At 48.0% G+C, this 18888-nt stretch overlaps 7 protein-coding genes across 7 annotated transcripts; 3 read left to right on the forward strand and 4 right to left on the reverse strand.

Annotated features, from left to right (window-relative positions):
• Positions 1–76: 76 nt before the first annotated feature.
• On the reverse strand, positions 77–3096 carry N7466_005184 (uncharacterized protein; the record flags this gene model as incomplete). The annotated part of the gene is made up of 2 exons (XM_057164581.1): positions 77–367; positions 433–3096. The coding sequence occupies 2 exons, from the start codon at positions 3094–3096 to the stop codon at positions 77–79; spliced, it is 2955 nt and encodes a 984-aa protein (XP_057023262.1).
• A 2033-nt stretch (positions 3097–5129) lies between these two features.
• Positions 5130–5927, reverse strand: N7466_005185 (uncharacterized protein; the record flags this gene model as incomplete). Its single annotated transcript, XM_057164582.1, has 1 exon — positions 5130–5927. The coding sequence occupies one exon, from the start codon at positions 5925–5927 to the stop codon at positions 5130–5132; it is 798 nt and encodes a 265-aa protein (XP_057023263.1).
• Positions 5928–6068: 141 nt separating this feature from the next.
• Positions 6069–8029, forward strand: N7466_005186 (uncharacterized protein; the record flags this gene model as incomplete). Its single annotated transcript, XM_057164583.1, has 2 exons — positions 6069–7030; positions 7084–8029. The coding sequence occupies 2 exons, from the start codon at positions 6069–6071 to the stop codon at positions 8027–8029; spliced, it is 1908 nt and encodes a 635-aa protein (XP_057023264.1).
• A 1373-nt stretch (positions 8030–9402) lies between these two features.
• N7466_005187 (60S ribosomal protein eL13) lies at positions 9403–10522 on the reverse strand (the record flags this gene model as incomplete). The annotated part of the gene is made up of 5 exons (XM_057164584.1): positions 9403–9837; positions 9908–10066; positions 10207–10253; positions 10360–10393; positions 10520–10522. 5 exons carry the CDS (start codon positions 10520–10522, stop codon positions 9403–9405), a joined length of 678 nt encoding a protein of 225 aa, XP_057023265.1.
• Positions 10523–11312: 790 nt separating this feature from the next.
• Positions 11313–12569, reverse strand: N7466_005188 (uncharacterized protein; the record flags this gene model as incomplete). Its single annotated transcript, XM_057164585.1, has 1 exon — positions 11313–12569. One exon carries the CDS (start codon positions 12567–12569, stop codon positions 11313–11315), a length of 1257 nt encoding a protein of 418 aa, XP_057023266.1.
• A 1736-nt stretch (positions 12570–14305) lies between these two features.
• Positions 14306–17332, forward strand: N7466_005189 (uncharacterized protein; the record flags this gene model as incomplete). Its single annotated transcript, XM_057164586.1, has 1 exon — positions 14306–17332. One exon carries the CDS (start codon positions 14306–14308, stop codon positions 17330–17332), a length of 3027 nt encoding a protein of 1008 aa, XP_057023267.1.
• Positions 17333–17683: 351 nt separating this feature from the next.
• On the forward strand, positions 17684–18434 carry N7466_005190 (DUF3245 domain-containing protein; the record flags this gene model as incomplete). Its single annotated transcript, XM_057164587.1, has 2 exons — positions 17684–17865; positions 17963–18434. 2 exons carry the CDS (start codon positions 17684–17686, stop codon positions 18432–18434), a joined length of 654 nt encoding a protein of 217 aa, XP_057023268.1.
• Positions 18435–18888: the final 454 nt, after the last annotated feature.

An 18888-nucleotide genomic window follows, 5' to 3' on the forward strand; every position in this document is an offset into this window, starting at 1 on the left:
AAGGAGAAGGATATTTCAAATATTAATGTCAATAGTATGTTTCATTGCTAATATTTGACTTAGAGAAAAAAAAGATTTATTGTACATTAGCCTCACCGTCAAACTCGCTATTGTTTGCCCTGGCTAGGGTGTCTTCTTGAATGAATCCATCTTCATCCAACTCAAGCCCATTTTCATCCCAGGTTCCTTGGCCAGGAACGGCAAAGCGGTGATGATCTTGCTCTAATGTTGCCAGGACAGCTTTCTGCAATTTCTTTTGCAAACCCCACAATCTTACCATCTGCTTCACGTTCATCGGCTCGTGGGTACCGTATAATTCCGTCGAATAGAGCTGCTGAACGAGTGCCTCATATACAGTTTTCAATGTCTGCCAAAGTCAGAGACATTAATAGGAGGAACAAAGGAAGTTACAATAACACATCTTGTGCTTACCTTATCAATAGCTTTATGCAACTCAACGATGGCTCGTGCAGCATCGTTTGAGGTGTATGTTTGATCTTTCATTTTAACCCCTAGTGGCAACCAAGAGTCCATCTGGAACTTTCCATCTTTCCAGATCATTCGTCCTCCAAAGAGACACATTGTCAAGGGACTGACCAGAGATGCTCCTCTCAGCAAAGGGGGTAAATCCGGTCTATTACCAGAAATCTTCACCTGGTACGTCAGTAGATCCTGGCTTAAAGGCGTGGGTTTGATGGAAGCAGCGCTCATCCAAGCCAGGAGATTCAACCCTTCACTCTTGCTAAAGTAGCTTGATTTTTTGGACGCTATTGGGGCGACAACTTGGGGAAATTGGGCGTGGAGGACAAGTGCGTTGATGAGAGGAATGCAGTTCGAGTTGTCATTGAGGATTTTGCCGCCCAATTGACCATAATCATCGTTCGGAGTGGATTTGCCGATGATTCTCATTCTCTTGAGAGAGTCCAGTAGTGGCCCTTTAGCCAACTCGCGAGCCGATTCATAGCAGCGGTAATCAAGATGCTGGGTTTCAGCATATTGGCGGGCGCTGTCTCTGCTCGCTCGTTCAGCATCCCTGATAGCCTTGAACGCATTGATCGCACTGATATTGTCAGAGTGACTCTGCTCTGCGAATTCAAGACGTTTCTCTCGAATGACCGCACCATCTGAAAGATCAAGTGGTCGGCGAAATAGGCTCTTCTCCTCCAAAGCTGCCAAGATAAGCATCGGTTCCAGGCATTGAAAAATAGCACCAAGGATGATTAGCTTGCCGGCTGATGGGGCTATGGGAAGGTGATTGAGAAGAATACCAAGGTCGGTTATATTTTCATCCTTATCCAAAGCCCGTTTCTCGACCAAGTGTTTGATAGCCTGCGCAACTGCATCGGCCTCAGGAGGCTCAATCGCCCCTTTCAGGACATCAAGGATGGGAGTATCAGGGGCAATGCTTTTCATGCGCAAACATACGCTATCCAGAGAAGTGTGATGAATAGCCGGAGGCTTCATTTTCCGAAGTTCATCAAAGGACGTTTTATTTCCCAAGAAAAAGTACTCCCCATTCTGAACTCGACCAGCTCGGCCAGCTCGCTGAATGATACTAGACTTGCTAGCCCAGAAGGATCCCAGTCGACTAGAACGCCCCGTGTGATTGTAAACGACGTTATTCACCCTGCCAGAATCGATCACGTACTTCACATCGGGGATAGTGACGGAGGCCTCAGCCACATCCGTGGAGAGGAAAACCCTCCGACAAGATTCTGGAAACGGCTGTGATAACTTGGCCATTTCATGGGGCAGCGCCGCATGCAACTTCAATAACCTGAACCGATCTTGATTTGAAAAGTCGATATCAAATTCATTCATAGCTGTAAACTCCAAAATCCGCTCTTCCAATTTCTTTATAGGCAGCAGACCTGGAAGGAAAACTAGGATAGCGCCTGAGGTGGTTGTTGTCAAAAGGTGGAGTATCAATGCAGCAGTCAGGCCATAAGGTATCAACTTGTCTTCCACCTCGATTCGAGCTGGAACGCGGTTCAAGTTGGAAACATTCTTCAAGGCAGAGTTTGTAGTCACAGTGTTGGAGTTTTTGGAATCTCCAAAGCGTGTATAATGTTTATCAAGGAACTCTTTTGTCTCGGGGTCACGTAGCAGCCGGGACAGAATAGCGGGTTCAAAGGTGGCTGCCATATCATCAAGTACGTCGTCAAGATGATGCTTATTGACCTCGTATTGACGCCCCGGGATGGAGATATGCGGTGCAGGAATCCTTTCTCCATTGAGCCCAATGTTGGTGAAATATGAGGAAAACAAGTCAAGATCTATAGTGGCGCTTAAGATCACGATTTTGGGTGCACGAGCACCATTCAATCGGCATTGATCAACATAGCGCTTTAACAAAAGCATGATGAGATCAATTTCAAGGTCACGGACATGGACTTCGTCAAGCATGATATGGGTCAACGACGAGAGGATCTCAGGCCTGTTCTGTATGATGCTCAACATGATACCGGTAGTACAGTATGTTATACTGCCCTCAGCTTTGGCAGGCTTCCGATAATCATATCGAGTTACGCATCCAACAGTATCACCAACGGCTTCTCCTCTTTCATGAGAGACTCGCGCCGCCAGAAGCTGTGCGGCCATTCGCCGCGGCTGGACGCAAATCACCTGGCATTGCCCCCCAATCCCTTGGTCGGTTGCATCATCCAGGATCATTTGGGGGATTTGGGTAGATTTCCCAGATCCCGTCTCGGCAGCAATGATGCTGTAGGTGTGTTGGTCGATGAGGTCCAAGACCTTGCGTTTGATCTGAGCCACTGGTAATTCGTCTTGTTGACGCCGAATATCAACTATGCTTGCATCTTTCGATTGACGTCGTGTGTTCAAACTATGGCTTAGCTGTTTGGATCTGCTTTCTGCCCACCTCGGATTGCCTGGATTTTCCGAATTTTCCGGCTTCGATTTAACGGCGTGCTGAGGGCCCTGGTTGAAGAATTGTTCTGCTTGAAGTAAATCATTTCTTGCCTCCTTCAACACCCAGATTAGTTCGTCATTCACAGAAACATGAACAGCTGGACGAGAAATTTTCCAGTGGTCGGTTTTCTTCAGCTTTGATACAAGAATCTTCAATGCGGTCATCTCCAATTCAGGCTTAATAGACAGTGTTAGAATTCAAAACAACTGCGGTTGGATACAAGACAAGTGAGCACTAACCCTTGGAACTCCAAGTTCACCGACTACAGCACTCATTGGCCTCTTTCTGTTGGGTAAAAAAAGGTTGGCCCGACAAAATAAGTGACCATCCAGTTCAAGCTTGAATCTACCCAAAGACAACATTTGATGGAAAGTTTGGAGATCGTTTTCGTCAACGTCTCTCGCCCTGGGCTCTGAAAGTACCCAGTCACAAAAAAAGTCTGCCAGTGTGCCCGCCTTCAGCAGCTGCAGCTTAATGACTAACTGGCGAATAGCTGCTTTCAGTGCAATTTCCTATGGAGTAGTTAAAACCAACAGAGTTCTTCATTGAGTACATCAGAAACATACCGGTGTTTGAGACTGATCTATAGGATTGCAGGCTTTAAATAAATTCGTGTCCTTGATCCGTTTATTCATAAAGAAATCCACCTGGCAAGTATGTACCAAAGGCTTTCCCTTCTCCTCGCAAACAGATTTTTGCTTGAACATCGCTGATGGTATTTTGGAACGGTCATTTGTCATAATGTCGAGAACATCAGGAAAGCTTTTACACCCATCATAACCCAGAGTCTCCAAATCTTTATCCCAGTCATCGGTTTTACGTAACTTTGAAATGATTGAAAGACGAGCGTCGCGGGTTGCTTCCTCCTGTTCGTTTTCCCGTCAGAGCAAGTTTAAATATCAGGGGAAACGATACATACTCTGCTCATCGCCGATCTTGAAGCTAGCAGTTGTGGTTTACTTGGGCAATCAAGGCTCTCCCTATGCACGTAAAGCTTCTTGTTAATCTGAGATACCTCAAACTTTTGGATCCAAAGGTTGCCTTCATTTTCATTTTCTTTTCTTTTGTCTTCTTCTCTCATGAGCCAAAGTTCATATGCCCAAAGCATCGCATCTGCTTCTTTGATGTCTTTGAAGCCATGGTCTTCCTCAACAGAAGAGTGCAACGAGTCAGGTGCATTGTTTAAGTCATTCAGCAACGGTAACGGTATATTCTGGGACTTTTGAGTGGACTCTGTGGTGGGGGGCCAGAATTCCGAGGCGGATGTATGGACGAAGGCATTCACACACTGAAAGTTTTTCGGCAGGTAGAGAAGGCATTTCCTGGGTTTCTGTGATTTTAGCTCAGGTCCATTCCCAGCAATGAATGAATCAAATATCACAGGCCGGGATGGAGTAAAGAGTCGAGTCGGGGTCGTGTGAACATATCGAAACAAGGGCCGCAACTTGAAGTGTCGGGCTTTCCTGTGGAAAATACGGTTGATAGATTTGCTTGGGGGGTAGGCCAGAGTCTGGTGTAAACTCCGCATAGAATTGCGTGCGTTCGTTCCTGTTGTCATACTGCAGAGCGTTGTGTTCAACGCAACCTTGGAAAAAAGCGCATATGCATCGCGGCGAATTGCCCAATCACCCTTGCCGTGGTTATTTCAAGTTTAGCTCCTGGCCTCAGGAATAGCTGGTGTGATTTGAGTCTTATCTCATTGATACGAGAAAGCAATCAGGGGGGTAGGAGTGTCGCAAGTCAAAGAATTAAAGATGGGGAGACCTCGGGCGAAGGCTTGGCATGCGCCATCCGAATACGATGCGGAGAGACTTGAATTTGAATCTCACATGTGCAAGTGAGATTGCAAAGATATTTTAATCAATTGACTTGCTATCAATGCATGTGTGTCTGGTGCATCTTTAAACATCTTAGGTGATGAAGGGTGTACTAACCAGGGCATAGTATCTACGAGGTATTGGAGTCAGGAACGACGAAGCGCGTCCCTCATTTTCTTTAATGTTTCAATCAATTGTTGGCACAGGCGAATTTGGAATGATCATGACATCATGGGCAAGAATTTCTATGTACAAAATCTAAAGTATACTACTAGTCTGTATGCCATACATGCATATATGTGTCCACCACCTTGTTCTAAACACATAATCCAGATTCCCGCAATATCGTATACAGGGTATCAAAGCCAAAAAAGATTGATCTAAGCCGTTGCTTCTTTCTGGTGCTTCACTCGAAGCCTCTTTTCCGTCTTCATGAACTCTCGGATACCAACAGGAATGTTGGCAAATAAGTCCTCGTCTTGACTTGGCGCGGGCCAATTGGCCTCACTGCCACCTCCATCTTCATCCATGCTGTGGCTGGCCGAGTCAACCTCTGCTCGAGGAGCGGTGCGCATATCCTCAGTTCCCTTCTCAATACTACCCTTGGCCTTGGCCTTGGCAGCTCTAGCAGCCCAATCTTCCATCTCATCTCGGAAATCATCCCAGACGCAGTGTACACAGCCGCTCATGCAGCAGTTCTCGGGCTCTTCGGGGCGGGGTGGAATGGGCACTCCGTTGATCGTTTGCCATTGAGATTCCGGAGGCATCTCGCCTGGATTGTATCGAGATTCACGACCAGGGCCAGCCAGACGTGTACCGAATACGATAGACATCTTCTCTTGGGGGGTCTTTGCTTCGCTGATGGACTTAGGCGCTGGTTGGTCCTCGGGAGGAGGGGTGGTTTGTCGCGCGGTGGTTCCCTGACCAGAGTAAAGAGATTGTGATTTCAATATCAAGGAGTAGTACCCCGATAAAGGATATGCTTGGGAATGATCGGTGGTTTCTTCCGAGGAACCATGGGTATGAGCGTCCGGTCGGTTGTGGGCCATGCGCCGAAGGGTGGGAAGGGAGGCATTTTTTTGATTCGAAGTCAGATGAGGGACGGCTCTATATGAGAAAGGGCGAGAAGATATTCTCGTCCTTAGGAACGAATGTCGACCCGCCGCGAGGCACTCCATTATGGTTCGCGGGGAGGAAAATGATTGATGATCTTGTATCCGAGACGGAAGCCATTAAGTCATAGGTGCAAACACTGCAAACATTAATGTTTATGCGCCGCGAATTCAGCGCGAGTTTGGATCAATGTCAACATCACAACAATGAATTCACCTCCAAAACGTCGGGGAAGCAGCAATGCGCCAGGCATTAATGCAGGCGCTTTGCGCTCTGCTTTACCTATTCCCACAAAACCTTCACGTCGACCCTCCTTCCAGTCCCCCACAAGGTCCAGTCTAGCCAAATCAAACCCCGGAGTTCTAGAGCATGCAATCAGCAGGTCTCCAAGTCGGCAACCAGAACCCCAACAAAGCAAGGGAGAAAAGGAAGCGTTAAATCCGATCGGACTTCGAGGTCGCAAAGCCTTTCGACCCTCAATAAGTGGAACCTCCAGTCCCTTGAAAGCGCCACCTGGAAATGCACCTCTTTTGTCGCCCAGCAGACGTGCTAGCGGTGTTCAATCATTCACAAAACCCCCACGCAGACTATCGAAGAAGATTGTCCCCGGTGACTTTTTCTTCGGGTCGCCTATCCGGAAACAACCCCAGCCAGCAGAGCAGGACCTTTCGAACACACCAGAAGGCCAATTGGCCACAGAGCTTGGAAGTGCAACACGTGAAACGGCCACGGAAAGTCACATATACACTGGTCTAGATGGCGCTACGGATGACAATTATGACAATGATCTTGAGCCTGAACTTCCCCCCACTCCTACACAACTAGGATTGGAAAAGGCACCGGATCGGTCAATTGGGCTGTTGAGCAGCAGCCCCAGTGGAAGATACGAAAAAAGAATGAAACGAAAAGCAACCGACACGTTTCAGAAAAGCCCCTTGAAAACGTTGAAGTTCCAATCTCATGACCCTGAAGAAATCTCAGACTCGGATACTGGCTCCGTTGGTGAAGATTTATCTGCAGCTGCTCTAGAGAAGCGCAAATTACGCAAGAGCCTCAAAGCAGAGCTGAGGTACCTGAAGGATGATGTTGCTGAGCTGATGGAATGGACTGGGAAAATGGAGTCCGACATAAATCTCAAGGGCGGTTCGAAGGAACTGGACCATTTTTTGTATGATCAGCCTGCGTCCCTTACAAGACCAAATACCTCTAACTATTTTGCAGAAGTTTGCTCTCAGAGGAATCGTCATACATCAACCGCCCTGTCCCAAAACGAGCCCCGGTGCCAATATCATCACTACTTTCCACCCTGCTTCCATTTTCTAAAAACGTATCCCGTCCAACCCGTCCGACATCGCCTTTACCTACAAACCCATTCGCTTTGAAAGACTCATCACAGTCACCATCATACCTTGCAGTGTTTGCCCCACTAGCTCTCCACGCAAACACTAGCCGGAGCACTCTCTCGAAGACAAGTGCCGTCCTTGAGACACATACACTAACTTTTACCCCTCCGCCTCCTTTTCCATCTTCTCTATATAATATTGCTGTTGTCTATGAGACAGATCCGGAGTCACAATGCGTTATCTCTGTGTCTGTGCCCACGGGTATTGACAGCAAAAAACGAAGGGTGCCTGAGGTACTTCGTCGATGGATCGACGCTCGCCTAGCCAGTTCCCTCTTAAAGCTCGATGTTGCAACGCTGTGCTGGGGTATCAATCGGTACTGGGAAGCTTCAGTAGCTCGTGCTCGTCTATGGGCACGCATCGATCACAAGTACGGCAGTGTTGTCAGGAAAACCAAGTTGTCCGAATCTCGGACTGGTGTGATTACGATTTCAGAGCTTCGGCGGTTAATACCGCATCTGGATCGAAGCTCTCTGGTTGTCAAATCCAAGTCTCCGGCAGGCTATCCTCAAGTCCTTCTCTCTAATCCTTTGTCGATCGATGATTGGACTGGAGAGCCACAACTACGGCCAGAACTCAGTGTTTCCACATCTAGCTCTAGTGGTTTACCCAGCAAGAAGATCGACCAGGAAGCCAAGAAACTTTTCCACGCTCTATTGCGGGAAGACAAATCTACTACACAGAGCATTGCGGAGGGTGTCCACTTTGGTGCGGTTGTCCGGGCCACAGAGGGCACCCTTGGCGCTTTGTTCGGTCATGATTGATGTTTATTTTGATTTTTGTTCGAGGTAGCGGTGGCGCAGAGTGTGGGCTTGGAGCGTGCTTTTTTAAGATAAGATACCACGGGGTTTGTTTCATTTTATTTTTTCAATGTTGCAAGCATCATAATGAATGCAAAGAGTTCAAAGTGGCCGGCACCTGGAGGGCTGAATTCCAAACTTGCATAAATACATGTTCAAATGTTTGTAGCACTGGACATCTGGAGTATATCTATACATACGTACCAGTGTACTCTCGGTAGGTACTACATACTAGTCAATACTAGTAGCACTTGAGGTAGCACGTACATGTAGTATCCCGAAGGCCATACATAGTATGTACATATGTAGAATTTTAGCAGTTGATGTATCAATTGATTCAATACCTATGTACTCATGCTCAATCAAAAATTTGAATGTTGGCAGTGCTCAAGCCAGGGTGAGGGTGGATCCATTCAAACGTTCAATGTTTATATGTATCCCGAGGTCTCGAGAACAACCACGGGTGTACACCCGTGAGCCTGGGGCCAATTGGAACATTGAATATTCAATGTTTAAAATTTCCACCTCCAGCCCTGGAGAGCTGGGCAAGGTTCACCATTTGAAGGGTTGAACCTCTTGGAACATTTGAAGCCACCTGGGCAGCACTTGAGCACCCGTGGACTCCTTCGGGGCAAGGTTCTTTGTTGGAAGATTCCGAGTTTGCCTACATTATGTAGCCCGTAAGTGCTTGCATGTAGTAGTATGTAGCAATATGTACTACATAGGAGGTCCCAACATGCCCAGTGCACATCGGTGTTTGTACCTTCAAAGATTGATTAGGGATTACATACTACAGTCCAGACTACATTGGAGGCCGATTTTTGACTGTTGGCCGTATAAACTTCAAGTTGAAGACAAGGATACATGTACGAAGATGTTAGAACCTTGAAAAGTCTCTTTTTATCGGAGAAACTACAAGATAATTTTATGGCATAGGCCTCTACCATTCCTCTCGGCCAAGGAAGTCCAATAACTCCCATCCCTCAGACTCAGCTGGATGATATCAACTTCAGAAACTGCGATCCTTCGTTTCTGGAATAGCATCTTCCAGCATAGGCCAACAGGATCAAGCTCGACAGAGCAAGAAAAACACCAACACCAGAAACATTGTCGAAGAGATTGAGAAAAATTGGGTGGTTTTGCATTTCGAAGGATCTTCCGAGTTCTTTCTTTTTAGAGACAAAAAAGGGTAGTTTCAAGGGGAGAGGAGGAGGGGGAAAAGAGGGATTTAGATTGAGAGAAATGGAAGAGGCGCCACGCCGTGCCACAGTACACTCATCCCCGATTTGAAAACCGACCCGATCATCATCATCAACACGAGCAGAAAATTAACACATTTATTTCTTGGCGTTGGCCTCCTCCTCAGCCTTGACCTTGGCGCGCTTCTCACGGATACCCTTGTGGCGGGCCTCGGAGCGAGCGTCACGGAGAGTGCGGTAGACGGAGCCTTCGGGCTTGGTGATATCGGCACGCTTGATCTCAGAGACGGCGTTCTCCTCAGCGGCGTTGACGATGGGGAAGGTGGCGTTGACGCTGGTGATGATACCGTCACGCTTGCCGCTGGCAACGGTGGCCTTGACAGCGTTGACGTCCTCAACGGAGGAGTCGAGCTTCTTGAACTGACCGCTCTTGCGGGGGAAGAGGATCAGGCGGGCCTTGTAGTCCTGGAGACGGGCAACGTTGGCGACCAAGGACTCCTTGGAGTAGTTGGTGCGGCGGTGGTCAACGGAGATACCGACGGTGGAAGCGAGCTTCTTGGGGATACCGGCCTCCTAAACAATAAGAAAAAGAGGAAATAAGTCGCCATTCCAAGTTTTACCAGGGGTCAGTAGTCGAATTTACCTTGAGCTCAGCCAGGGTGAAACCACGGCCAGCACGGACACGGCGGTTGTACTTGACGGTAGGGCAACGGACAACGGGACGCAGCTTGTCGACGGGGCGGGGAGCGACGGCGGCAGCCTTGGCGAGACGGTTCTCACGACGACGGTGCTTCCGGCCGGGCTAAAGTCGCAAAAAAAAAATCCATGTTAGTCGGCCAAATTCCTTCGAACATTTTTCTCCCACTTCCAATCAATTCCTGTCGGTAGATATAACTCGGTAGGACGATGTTGTTGGTGGGAAAAGATTTTTCGAGATCGTACCTGGTCGAAGTGCACGCGGACGCGCTTCTGCCAATCCTTGCGGAAGTCTATTGAAAATTGTTAGTTAACCTGGTTCGTTTCGATCGCAGTCTTTTCCAATTTGCTGTCGAGTGGGAGAGAGCGCATGTTTGAAGTTCATCGGGGGTGACTCACGGTTCTTCTGAATCTGGTTGTTGTGCTTGATCGCCTATATTCCGAAGACAAATCCATCAGCCATCGAGTTCCGCCAGTCTCAACCACGCCTGAAATGTCGATCGAGGCGGTCCATTCATTTCCAACACATATTCGCAAACGGGAATCGAGGGGAACGCACCATGGTGACGGATGGGGATCGAGCCGGTGATGGTCGTCGGAGGGTTGCTGGTCAAATCTCCCTTCAACGGCAGAAACTCTGAAGTTGCCATTTTTCGTGTGGCCCGCTTTGCCTCTGACCGCCTCGCTTAGCGAGCCCTAACTAGTCCTAACCGGGATATCTGCCGTGGTCCATTGTGGATGACTCAGCAGACTGGACCGCTTCCGTTTCTGGGGATCTACAGTAAGAAAAAAGCATGCATCTTGCGTATATTCCAACGTTGATGTTCTTAGCAAGTATATAATAATAAAACTAACAGATGATCGATGATCGATGATGATTTTACTTCTTTGTCATACTAGAAAAGCCAAGAGAATGAAGATTATACTGTTTTTTCATGTTTTTCATTGTTTGTTCCTATTGTACAGCCATGCAAAAGTCATGCATTCTGAAGCAAATGCCCGAACGACTGGGATTCCGGTGGACTTGAATATTCAAGTTTCTTCTCACCAAATACAACTTCCCAGTCATCTAACCAGAGAACCAATTTTAAACGCCAGTATGACCACAAACAAGGCCAATATAAGACCCCAAAGAGAGAAAAAGAGAAGACAAAGACAACAAAGAACAAAAGCAGATATCGCTAAGTAAAGTAACCGTGTTCCGTAACATTCGTACATCATTCATAATGGTTCCAAAGGGAAGCCGGTCGTATCAGGTGCAAGCCAAGTGGGAAGAGAGCAGCGCTAGGTCATGAATCGTATCCAAGATAGGAGATCGGCATAGATGCCGAGAGTGGGGGAGACAAGTAGTCTTAGGTGTTAATGCCCAGGCCCACTCCACCACTAGCCCTGGACTTCTTCATAATTGGGTTACTCTCATCAGAGCTCGCTTTGCGCTTGTTCGATGTATTGCGCTCCATGCCAGGCTTCTTCACTTGGCCAAACAATTTGGTTTGAAGAAGTGTGCTTGTTTTTGGGGCAGTGTGCCGCAAATCTTGTTGCCGGCTCTGTACAGGTTCGTCCTCCGAATCCGCGGCTGACAGTGAAACAGTACTATCGCTGTCATATTGATTGCCATGCGAGATCTGGCCTGGGGTCAAGTACTGGCGACCCTGGCGAACAGAGCGGTTAGGGGTGACTGGAACTGAGGTGTGACCGCTGTAAGAGCTCTGTGGTTCATGGAGGCGGTTGGTGAATTTATCCGCGAAGAGCAAGGCTGCAAGGCCATCAGTGTGCTCGCCCCGGCAGATAGTGTGAAGCTCGTTTTGCATGCCAGGAGAAAGGGTTCCGTAGTTGTAAATTTGCGAGAAGTGACGACGGTTGTCTTCGATACGCTTCTTCAACAAGTTGTTCTGTTCAGTCAACTCGGCAGACTGGGCGGTAGCATCCTCAAAGGCTCGCTTAGCTCGTCGCAGTCGTCTATCTAAGACAGTGTTGACCTCTTCCAATTCCCGAGACCGCTGCATTGCGGTCAGGTAATCATTGTTAGAGACAGATTGCTTGGGAGTTATGGGCTCGGTGGGGTGTGAGCGACGGTACTCGGCGCTCTGAAGAATTTCGACCTCGCGCTTAGCCAAAAGGTGCTCGACCTCTGCGCGCTTGACAGCCTCATTGCTGGCGAACGATACTAAGCTATTTTGAAGCTTGAAGTGTAAGGCAGATACACGTGCCTCTTGGGCTACAGTGAGTAAATCTTTGGCAATGGACCGAAGTTGGGTTTCGTCTGCCTTGTCGATTTCTTCAATTGTTGGGAGGTTCTCCGATGCGCCATAAGCCTCGAAGAGAGACTTGTCCAAGTCGGCTGGGGTGGCTAGTGAGGGACTGATGGAGCGAGAGTGGGTCCGGCGGAGAGGTGCTCCGGGGATCTGAGTAGAAGGTGGCGGTGTCATGTCGGATGAAGAGAGATGTGGTGGGGAGTGAAACTTCATGTCGGAGGGGGAGCGATCCTTGACCGCAGCACTGAGATCTGGGGATGGAGACAAAGTGGCACGACGGGGTGGAGTTGACGGGACAAGTATCTCAGCCGGTGCAGCGAGGGGACTTTGAGATGAGCGAGTGGGTTGAGACATGACCGAGGAAGTCAATTTGATATGTGATCAGACAAGGAGTCAACCGTGGGGAAGTAAATCCTCGCACTGGAATGCGTTAGTTTATCGTGCAATCTGATAAAGGTGATAAGCGATCGGGCGCATACCGGAGATTGATAGGGCGGTGATAAGCACTTGAAGAGAGAAAGTACGGTAAACAAGCGAAAGAGGATTCAAACAGGTTCAATATAGGAATTGAGGTCGGGTTAACAAGGTAGGGGATGTGAAGGAGTTGAAAGTGGGCACTATGTATGATATCGTGGAGGAGGGGGGGCTGGGAACGGCGAAGTGCGAAATGCGGCTGGGGACCAAGTGCCCAGCCTCGATCAACGATTTCTGACTCACCAGCCAATCAGAGCCCCAGAATACTGCCAGTTCGAATCCACATTCCTCCATGCGGCTTAGGTTGACGATCACGGGACGCTCAGGGCAAGTAAACAGCCGTGAACGACGTCGATGGATTCAGGTTGGGCTGGCAACCGATAAGCTTGGCTATTTTTTTTTCTCTCTTTCTATCGTGCACGTCCTTATGCATGAAACAAGTTCCATGTTTTGGCACATCTAATGGGCATGGTACGGGGTATATGTCATCGATTCGAATAAATTGGTCATTCGAAGGATTCAATATATTGCCCTAGTGGGAAACTTCCAAATAAAAACCTCATTTGAAATCTACATATTGACATCACTACTCCATAGTGCCGCAAGACTACAAAAATTCAAACTTGTAAGAAAGTCCCTCCCTTGCATCCCAAAGACACTCATCTCTCAGGTTATAGAAGGTTACAGAAGACCAGCGAATCACCACCTATTCGTGCTGTATACGTATTGATTCCGTGAAGCTTTAAGATCAGTTTTCTCCATGGCGTGGTAGAAGATGCCCCCATTGGTATGGTAAACCGAGTAAGGCTAGAAACAAAATACAAATAAAATAAAATAAAATAAAAACATATTCGATCGTTCTTCAATATCCCAGGTCTTTACCTAGAACCGCATATTAATTAATAGTATAGATGACGGAGTGCCGATGGAGCCGACTTTTTTTCTCGATGAGAAAGTGGGTACACCAGGCACGGCAAGCGCTAATGCAATCTACTGGTGGAGAGCATCAAAGTTGAAGCACGAAGCTCATATCCAGCACTTGAGATATTATAAGTGTCTTGAAACTTGGAATTACCTTGTAACTATGAGGAGAGAAGAAACATGGTATAGACAGTATCAGGTGTTGAAAGTTATATTGCGTTCAAATGTTGACTCGATTCATGCATGACCTTTTGTTTTCCACTTGGAGCAGAGATTTCATGAAGCTCAAGTGCTCAATTGGCAGCTCGTTTTGGCCTGTTATAATATCAAATGAGTGCAATTTTTGGTTTCATTTAGACACATAGGATTGAAAGACCTTTCAACTCCGAGCTAGACAAAGCTAGTGGGGATGGGTTCGCTGCCTAAGGCCGCTATCGATGATAATCGCGTGAACACGCGGATGAAAGTGGAAAGTGGAAAGTAAATATAAACAACTTCAACTTTATAACAATCCTATTCGACTGGGAAAAGCGAACACTTCGGCAAAGTGGGCCTGGCAAAATCCAACATTGAATCTTATAGACCCTTCCCGTCATTCTTCCGACATTTTTATCCTGATTGGTGATTGGTCCCTAAACATACCTGGGTAACACTTCCCTGAGGGGTTTCATCTGAAAACCAACCTTTTCGGCGCCATGGAAGAAGGTCAACCAAAAGTTACCCGTCCTGCCAGTGGCATTCCACGACTGGTTTCTCGGCTACCGTTACCCACTACCACCGCATCGAAGTCTATTAGCCCCTCTCCTTCCCGAGATCGATTGCAGGCCGATCCTGGCCTGGACGAAAGACGACTGAGAAGACCTTCCTACGAGTCGTTGCTCAAAAAGCCAACTACACGCTACTCGCCATCGAAGCATCGAGTAGAGACTCTACTACCTAATCGAGAGGAGTTTTCAAGCGAAGATGGAACATCTATACCAGACGAAGTGGGCTCGGTGGTCGGAGAGGAAGAAAGCATAACGGGAGAGCCCCGCGGCCGTACACGCCCCTCACTTTCATCGCTATCGGAGCGGACGGTCGAGACTTTAGCGCATATTCCACCATCGCCGGCGACCGCCAAAAGACAGACTAGTTTTTTCAATGGTTCTAGTCCAATCCGTTCCCCCTCTCGGACGCCATCCAATGTGTCGAACTATTCGCGATCTCCATCACGATTGTCATCCAACCACGGCAATGATGGCGATTTGTTATCGCAACCACTTTCCAAACTTCGTCTTCCATCCAAGTCACGTCCTTCGCTGGCCACATCAACTGGCTTACCAACGGGCAGTACCGATATTATAGACAGTCCTTCGAAATTGAAGAGGCCCACCAAAAGACAGAGTATCCCAGCACTTAGCACTGTCTATGGAAACAGCGCACCGCCGAAGAAGAGCATTGCTACCCCGAAAGTCTCGCATGCTCGCCCTTCTCCGACCGCATCTTCAAAACCTACTACTCAGTCAGACATGGGTCCACCAGAGCGTCCTCTTCAGATCCGAAAGACTAGAAAATCCCAGGCAGAATCACCCTCTGCGTTAAGATCTCCATCAATCGCCTCGCGATATGTGTCTGCTTCGTCAACCCTGCAAGACGAACCCACTCCAGAGCAGCAGGCCCAAAACGAATTAAGAAAAGTCTCCAAGTCATCCAACGCTTTGCGGGAAAGCATTGCAAAGGCCAAGGCAGCTCGAAAGGCAGCTGCGGCAACGGAGAAGAAACAAGTGACTGTTCCGGAGGCTCAACCGGCTGCTTCATTCGATGCTAAAGATCCCGAGGACCCGTTCAATCAATTACCAAAGGGTTCAAGTACCAATGTCCTCCGGAAGCGCGTGGAAGGTGCGCGTGCCTCGGGGACTTTGAACATTGCAGCAATGTCATTGAGTGAAATTCCTCAAGAGGTGCTCGCCATGTACGAATTTGATCCTAACAGCACATCCAACTGGTTTGAGAACGTAGACCTGGTCAAGTTCATTGCTGCTGACAACGAGCTTTCCGAAATACCGGATGCAGTTTTCCCAGACATTGACTCCGCAGACATTGATCCGGATAGCGACGAGCGAGGTCCACAGTTTGGTGGTATTGAATCATTAGACCTCCACGGCAACTTGCTGCATTCTCTCCCTGTGGGACTTAAGAGACTGCATAACCTTCGTTTCCTGAATATATCGAACAATGCTTTGACCATGGATCAGATTGCTACTATCATGGAGTTACCATCTCTAGTCAATCTAAAACTTGCAAACAACAAGTTAAAGGGCGTGCTGGTTTCGACTGTGGGTAGTCTCCAGAATTTAGAGACCTTGGATCTTCGTGGCAATGCTTTAACCGAGCTGCCTGAAGAACTAGGCGAGCTCAAGAACCTCAAAACACTGGACGTCGGCGAGAATCAATTGTCATCTTTGCCGTTTGATGCACTCAGTAGAGTTCCACTCAGCACGCTGAGCGCTCCCAAAAACAAACTGACTGGTACCCTGATGCCAGCATCTGTGGATCGACTCGATAATTTGCAGTCGTTGAACATTGCAAACAACGCCATTGAGATTTTTTCTGCCAGCGATATTCTGTCTCTGCCCAATCTCCACAGCCTACTTATCAGCGTCAATCGTATCAAGAGTTTACCCTGCATGTCCTCATGGGAGTCACTCATACTCCTGTCCGCGGATAGCAACAAACTTGCAGGGCTTCCTGCTGGGTTTGTGGACCTCAAAAATGTGAAAACCGCGGATTTCACCGGCAATGACATCTCCGTTGTGGATGAAAAAATTGGACTCATGGAGAAACTGTCCACTTTCCGGATCTCGAACAATCCACTCCGTGATCGTAAGCTTCTGAGTATGGATACAGAGAACATCAAGCTGGTCATGCGCAACAGATGTGAGCCTGACCCTCAGGATACGGATGACGAGGGCTCTGTGGCTACTCAGTTCACGCTTGCGCCAGAAACCCCAGCATTGGAGAGCGGATGGAAAATCAAGCCTCGAGGGGTCCTTGACCGGTCATACTCTGATCTAAAGGACCTGGAAACAGACTATCTATCATTGATCGACGCGCAAGACGTGCGTTGCCTATATGTGCAGCATAACGAATTACGCCTCTTTCCTGTTCCCGCCCTCAGCATGCTTGCTCAAGGATTGATTGAGCTTGACCTTTCACATAATCCGTTGCATAGCTCTGAGCCTCTGCCATCCGCATTGGAGCTCCCTAAACTTCAATCTCTCAACGTCAGTGCCACCACTTTGACTACACTAGAGTCCCTTCTGGCCAATCTTCGAGCCCCATCACTTACCTTCCTTGACGCCTCCAACAACCGCTTGACCGGGACACTCCCACAGGCTCGGCAGATATACCCAGAGCTTAAAACATTCCTTGTTTCTGATAACAAGTTGACTCAATTGGATTTCGAGGCTGTGCAAGGTTTACAAGTCTTGGATGTTGGTAACAACGATATTGACCACCTTCCGCCAAAGATTGGTTTGCTAGGCGCCGAGCGCTCTTCACAAAACTGGGGTACTGGATCTGCCCTGATGCGGTTTGAGGTTGCAGGTAATCGCTTCCGGGTCCCACGATGGCAAACCGTCGCGAAAGGGACTGATGCTGTCCTTGAATATTTGCGTCAGCATATTCCTGCTCGTGAGTTGCCTGAATGGGAAAACGACGACGAGACTGTCTCTGAGCTTTGAAGGATCTAGCCGAGATTGACACTTGAATTCTCGGAGCACATGACGCAGTCCGGCAGAGATGCCTTGTACATTACATATTATTGCCTTTCATTTCACTTATTGTAAACATAATTCAAATAAATTGATCCCACATTTTCCACATTTTCCAAACATTAGAACATTCAATGTTTGAAAGAACTTCCAACCAAAGTTCCCAAGTGGATCAATATATACCCAAGTGCTACTTGTATGTAGAGCAGTCGATCAGATTAGCTCACCGCCTTTAGATAGTGCTTATCGCAAAAAAGTTATGCGCATCATTTTCACTTTCTCGTGCGCCAACAAACAATATAAAGCTCAACACCCTCCAGCATGTCGCTCTCAAAAACAGAGTCCGACGTCATTCTAAACCGTGCCAATGTCGCTCTGGCCCGAAGTCAGCGTCTCGTCGCATCTTGGCTCCCCGCGCAAACAGAAGACGAGTTAGCCAACGTCAAATCCGAAGAGGAACTACAACGCGAAGAAGATGAGATCTTCACTGCCGTCCCAGAGACGTAAGCATCCTCCATCCCTTGCATCCCCTAAACTGTTTTCTTTGTTTTGAGTTTTAATTCTTCTGAAATCTTACCCTAATTCCTTCTATTCCTCCAGACTCGGAGTCGGCGCCCCACTCCCCGAAAAAGCCGCCGATGGAAGCTGGAATCGCACAGAGCTGGGCTCAAATGATAAATTACGAAAACAATTACTTGGAAAGAATTACGATCGTTTTATGAAGGCGGAAGCCGAGAAGAAAGCTGCTGCGAAACTGAGTGCGGCGGCGGCGCTGGAGGCCAAGACGGCTGCCACGACGGCGGCCAAGCAACAGGACGAGGAGAGCGAAGATGAAGAGGAGGGACGGATGGCTGCCTTGAGCAGCAGGAATAAAAGGAAAGCTATGCCATCGAAGGCTAAGGCCAAGATTGCCACCGAGGAACAGGATAAAAACTCCCCGGAGGATGGACAAGATGCGCCGTCTACGAAGGAGGCTCCTGTGCGACAGACTACTTTGAAGGGGAAGAAAAAGGCAACAAGCTATTTGGACGAGCTCCTGGCTGAAAGGGCCAAGAAGAGAAAGAAGAGATAAAGAGCTGGGTTCTCGATCTGGATTCTTCCCTACTTCAACTTGTGCCAGTGAGCTTTCGGCCAGAACCTTGGAAGCAGCGCCATTGTCTCAGTCTTACCACCAGGCACATCTTAATTGACTCTCTGAATTGGAGGCTTTGCAGTCTGGAAGCTGTTCGAGTTTCGGTGCAGGATCACCGAAATAGCCGTCCCAGAGAAGGACTTGGCCACAAAAAAACTAGTACGAACAAGGACTTCACTTGATTAAATTATATTGGGGGCTCAGGCTTAAAGTACAAAAATTCATTCCAATCTCTTCTAGATGTTACCATGATTGTTTGTTACTCCGCCCGACCCAAGGGTATATAAAATATGCGGGAAATGAAGTTTAAAACCCGAGCCTTTGGCTCACTCGGTACCGACAGCACGACTCCACCTGGAATATCCAAGAAATAAAAGAAAATAAAAGGAAGGAT

Source organism: Penicillium verhagenii (genome assembly GCF_028828195.1).
Source record: "Penicillium verhagenii strain IBT 33310 chromosome Unknown utg000005l_segment0_segment0, whole genome shotgun sequence".
In the NCBI taxonomy this organism is placed as follows: Eukaryota; Fungi; Ascomycota; class Eurotiomycetes; order Eurotiales; family Aspergillaceae; genus Penicillium; species Penicillium verhagenii.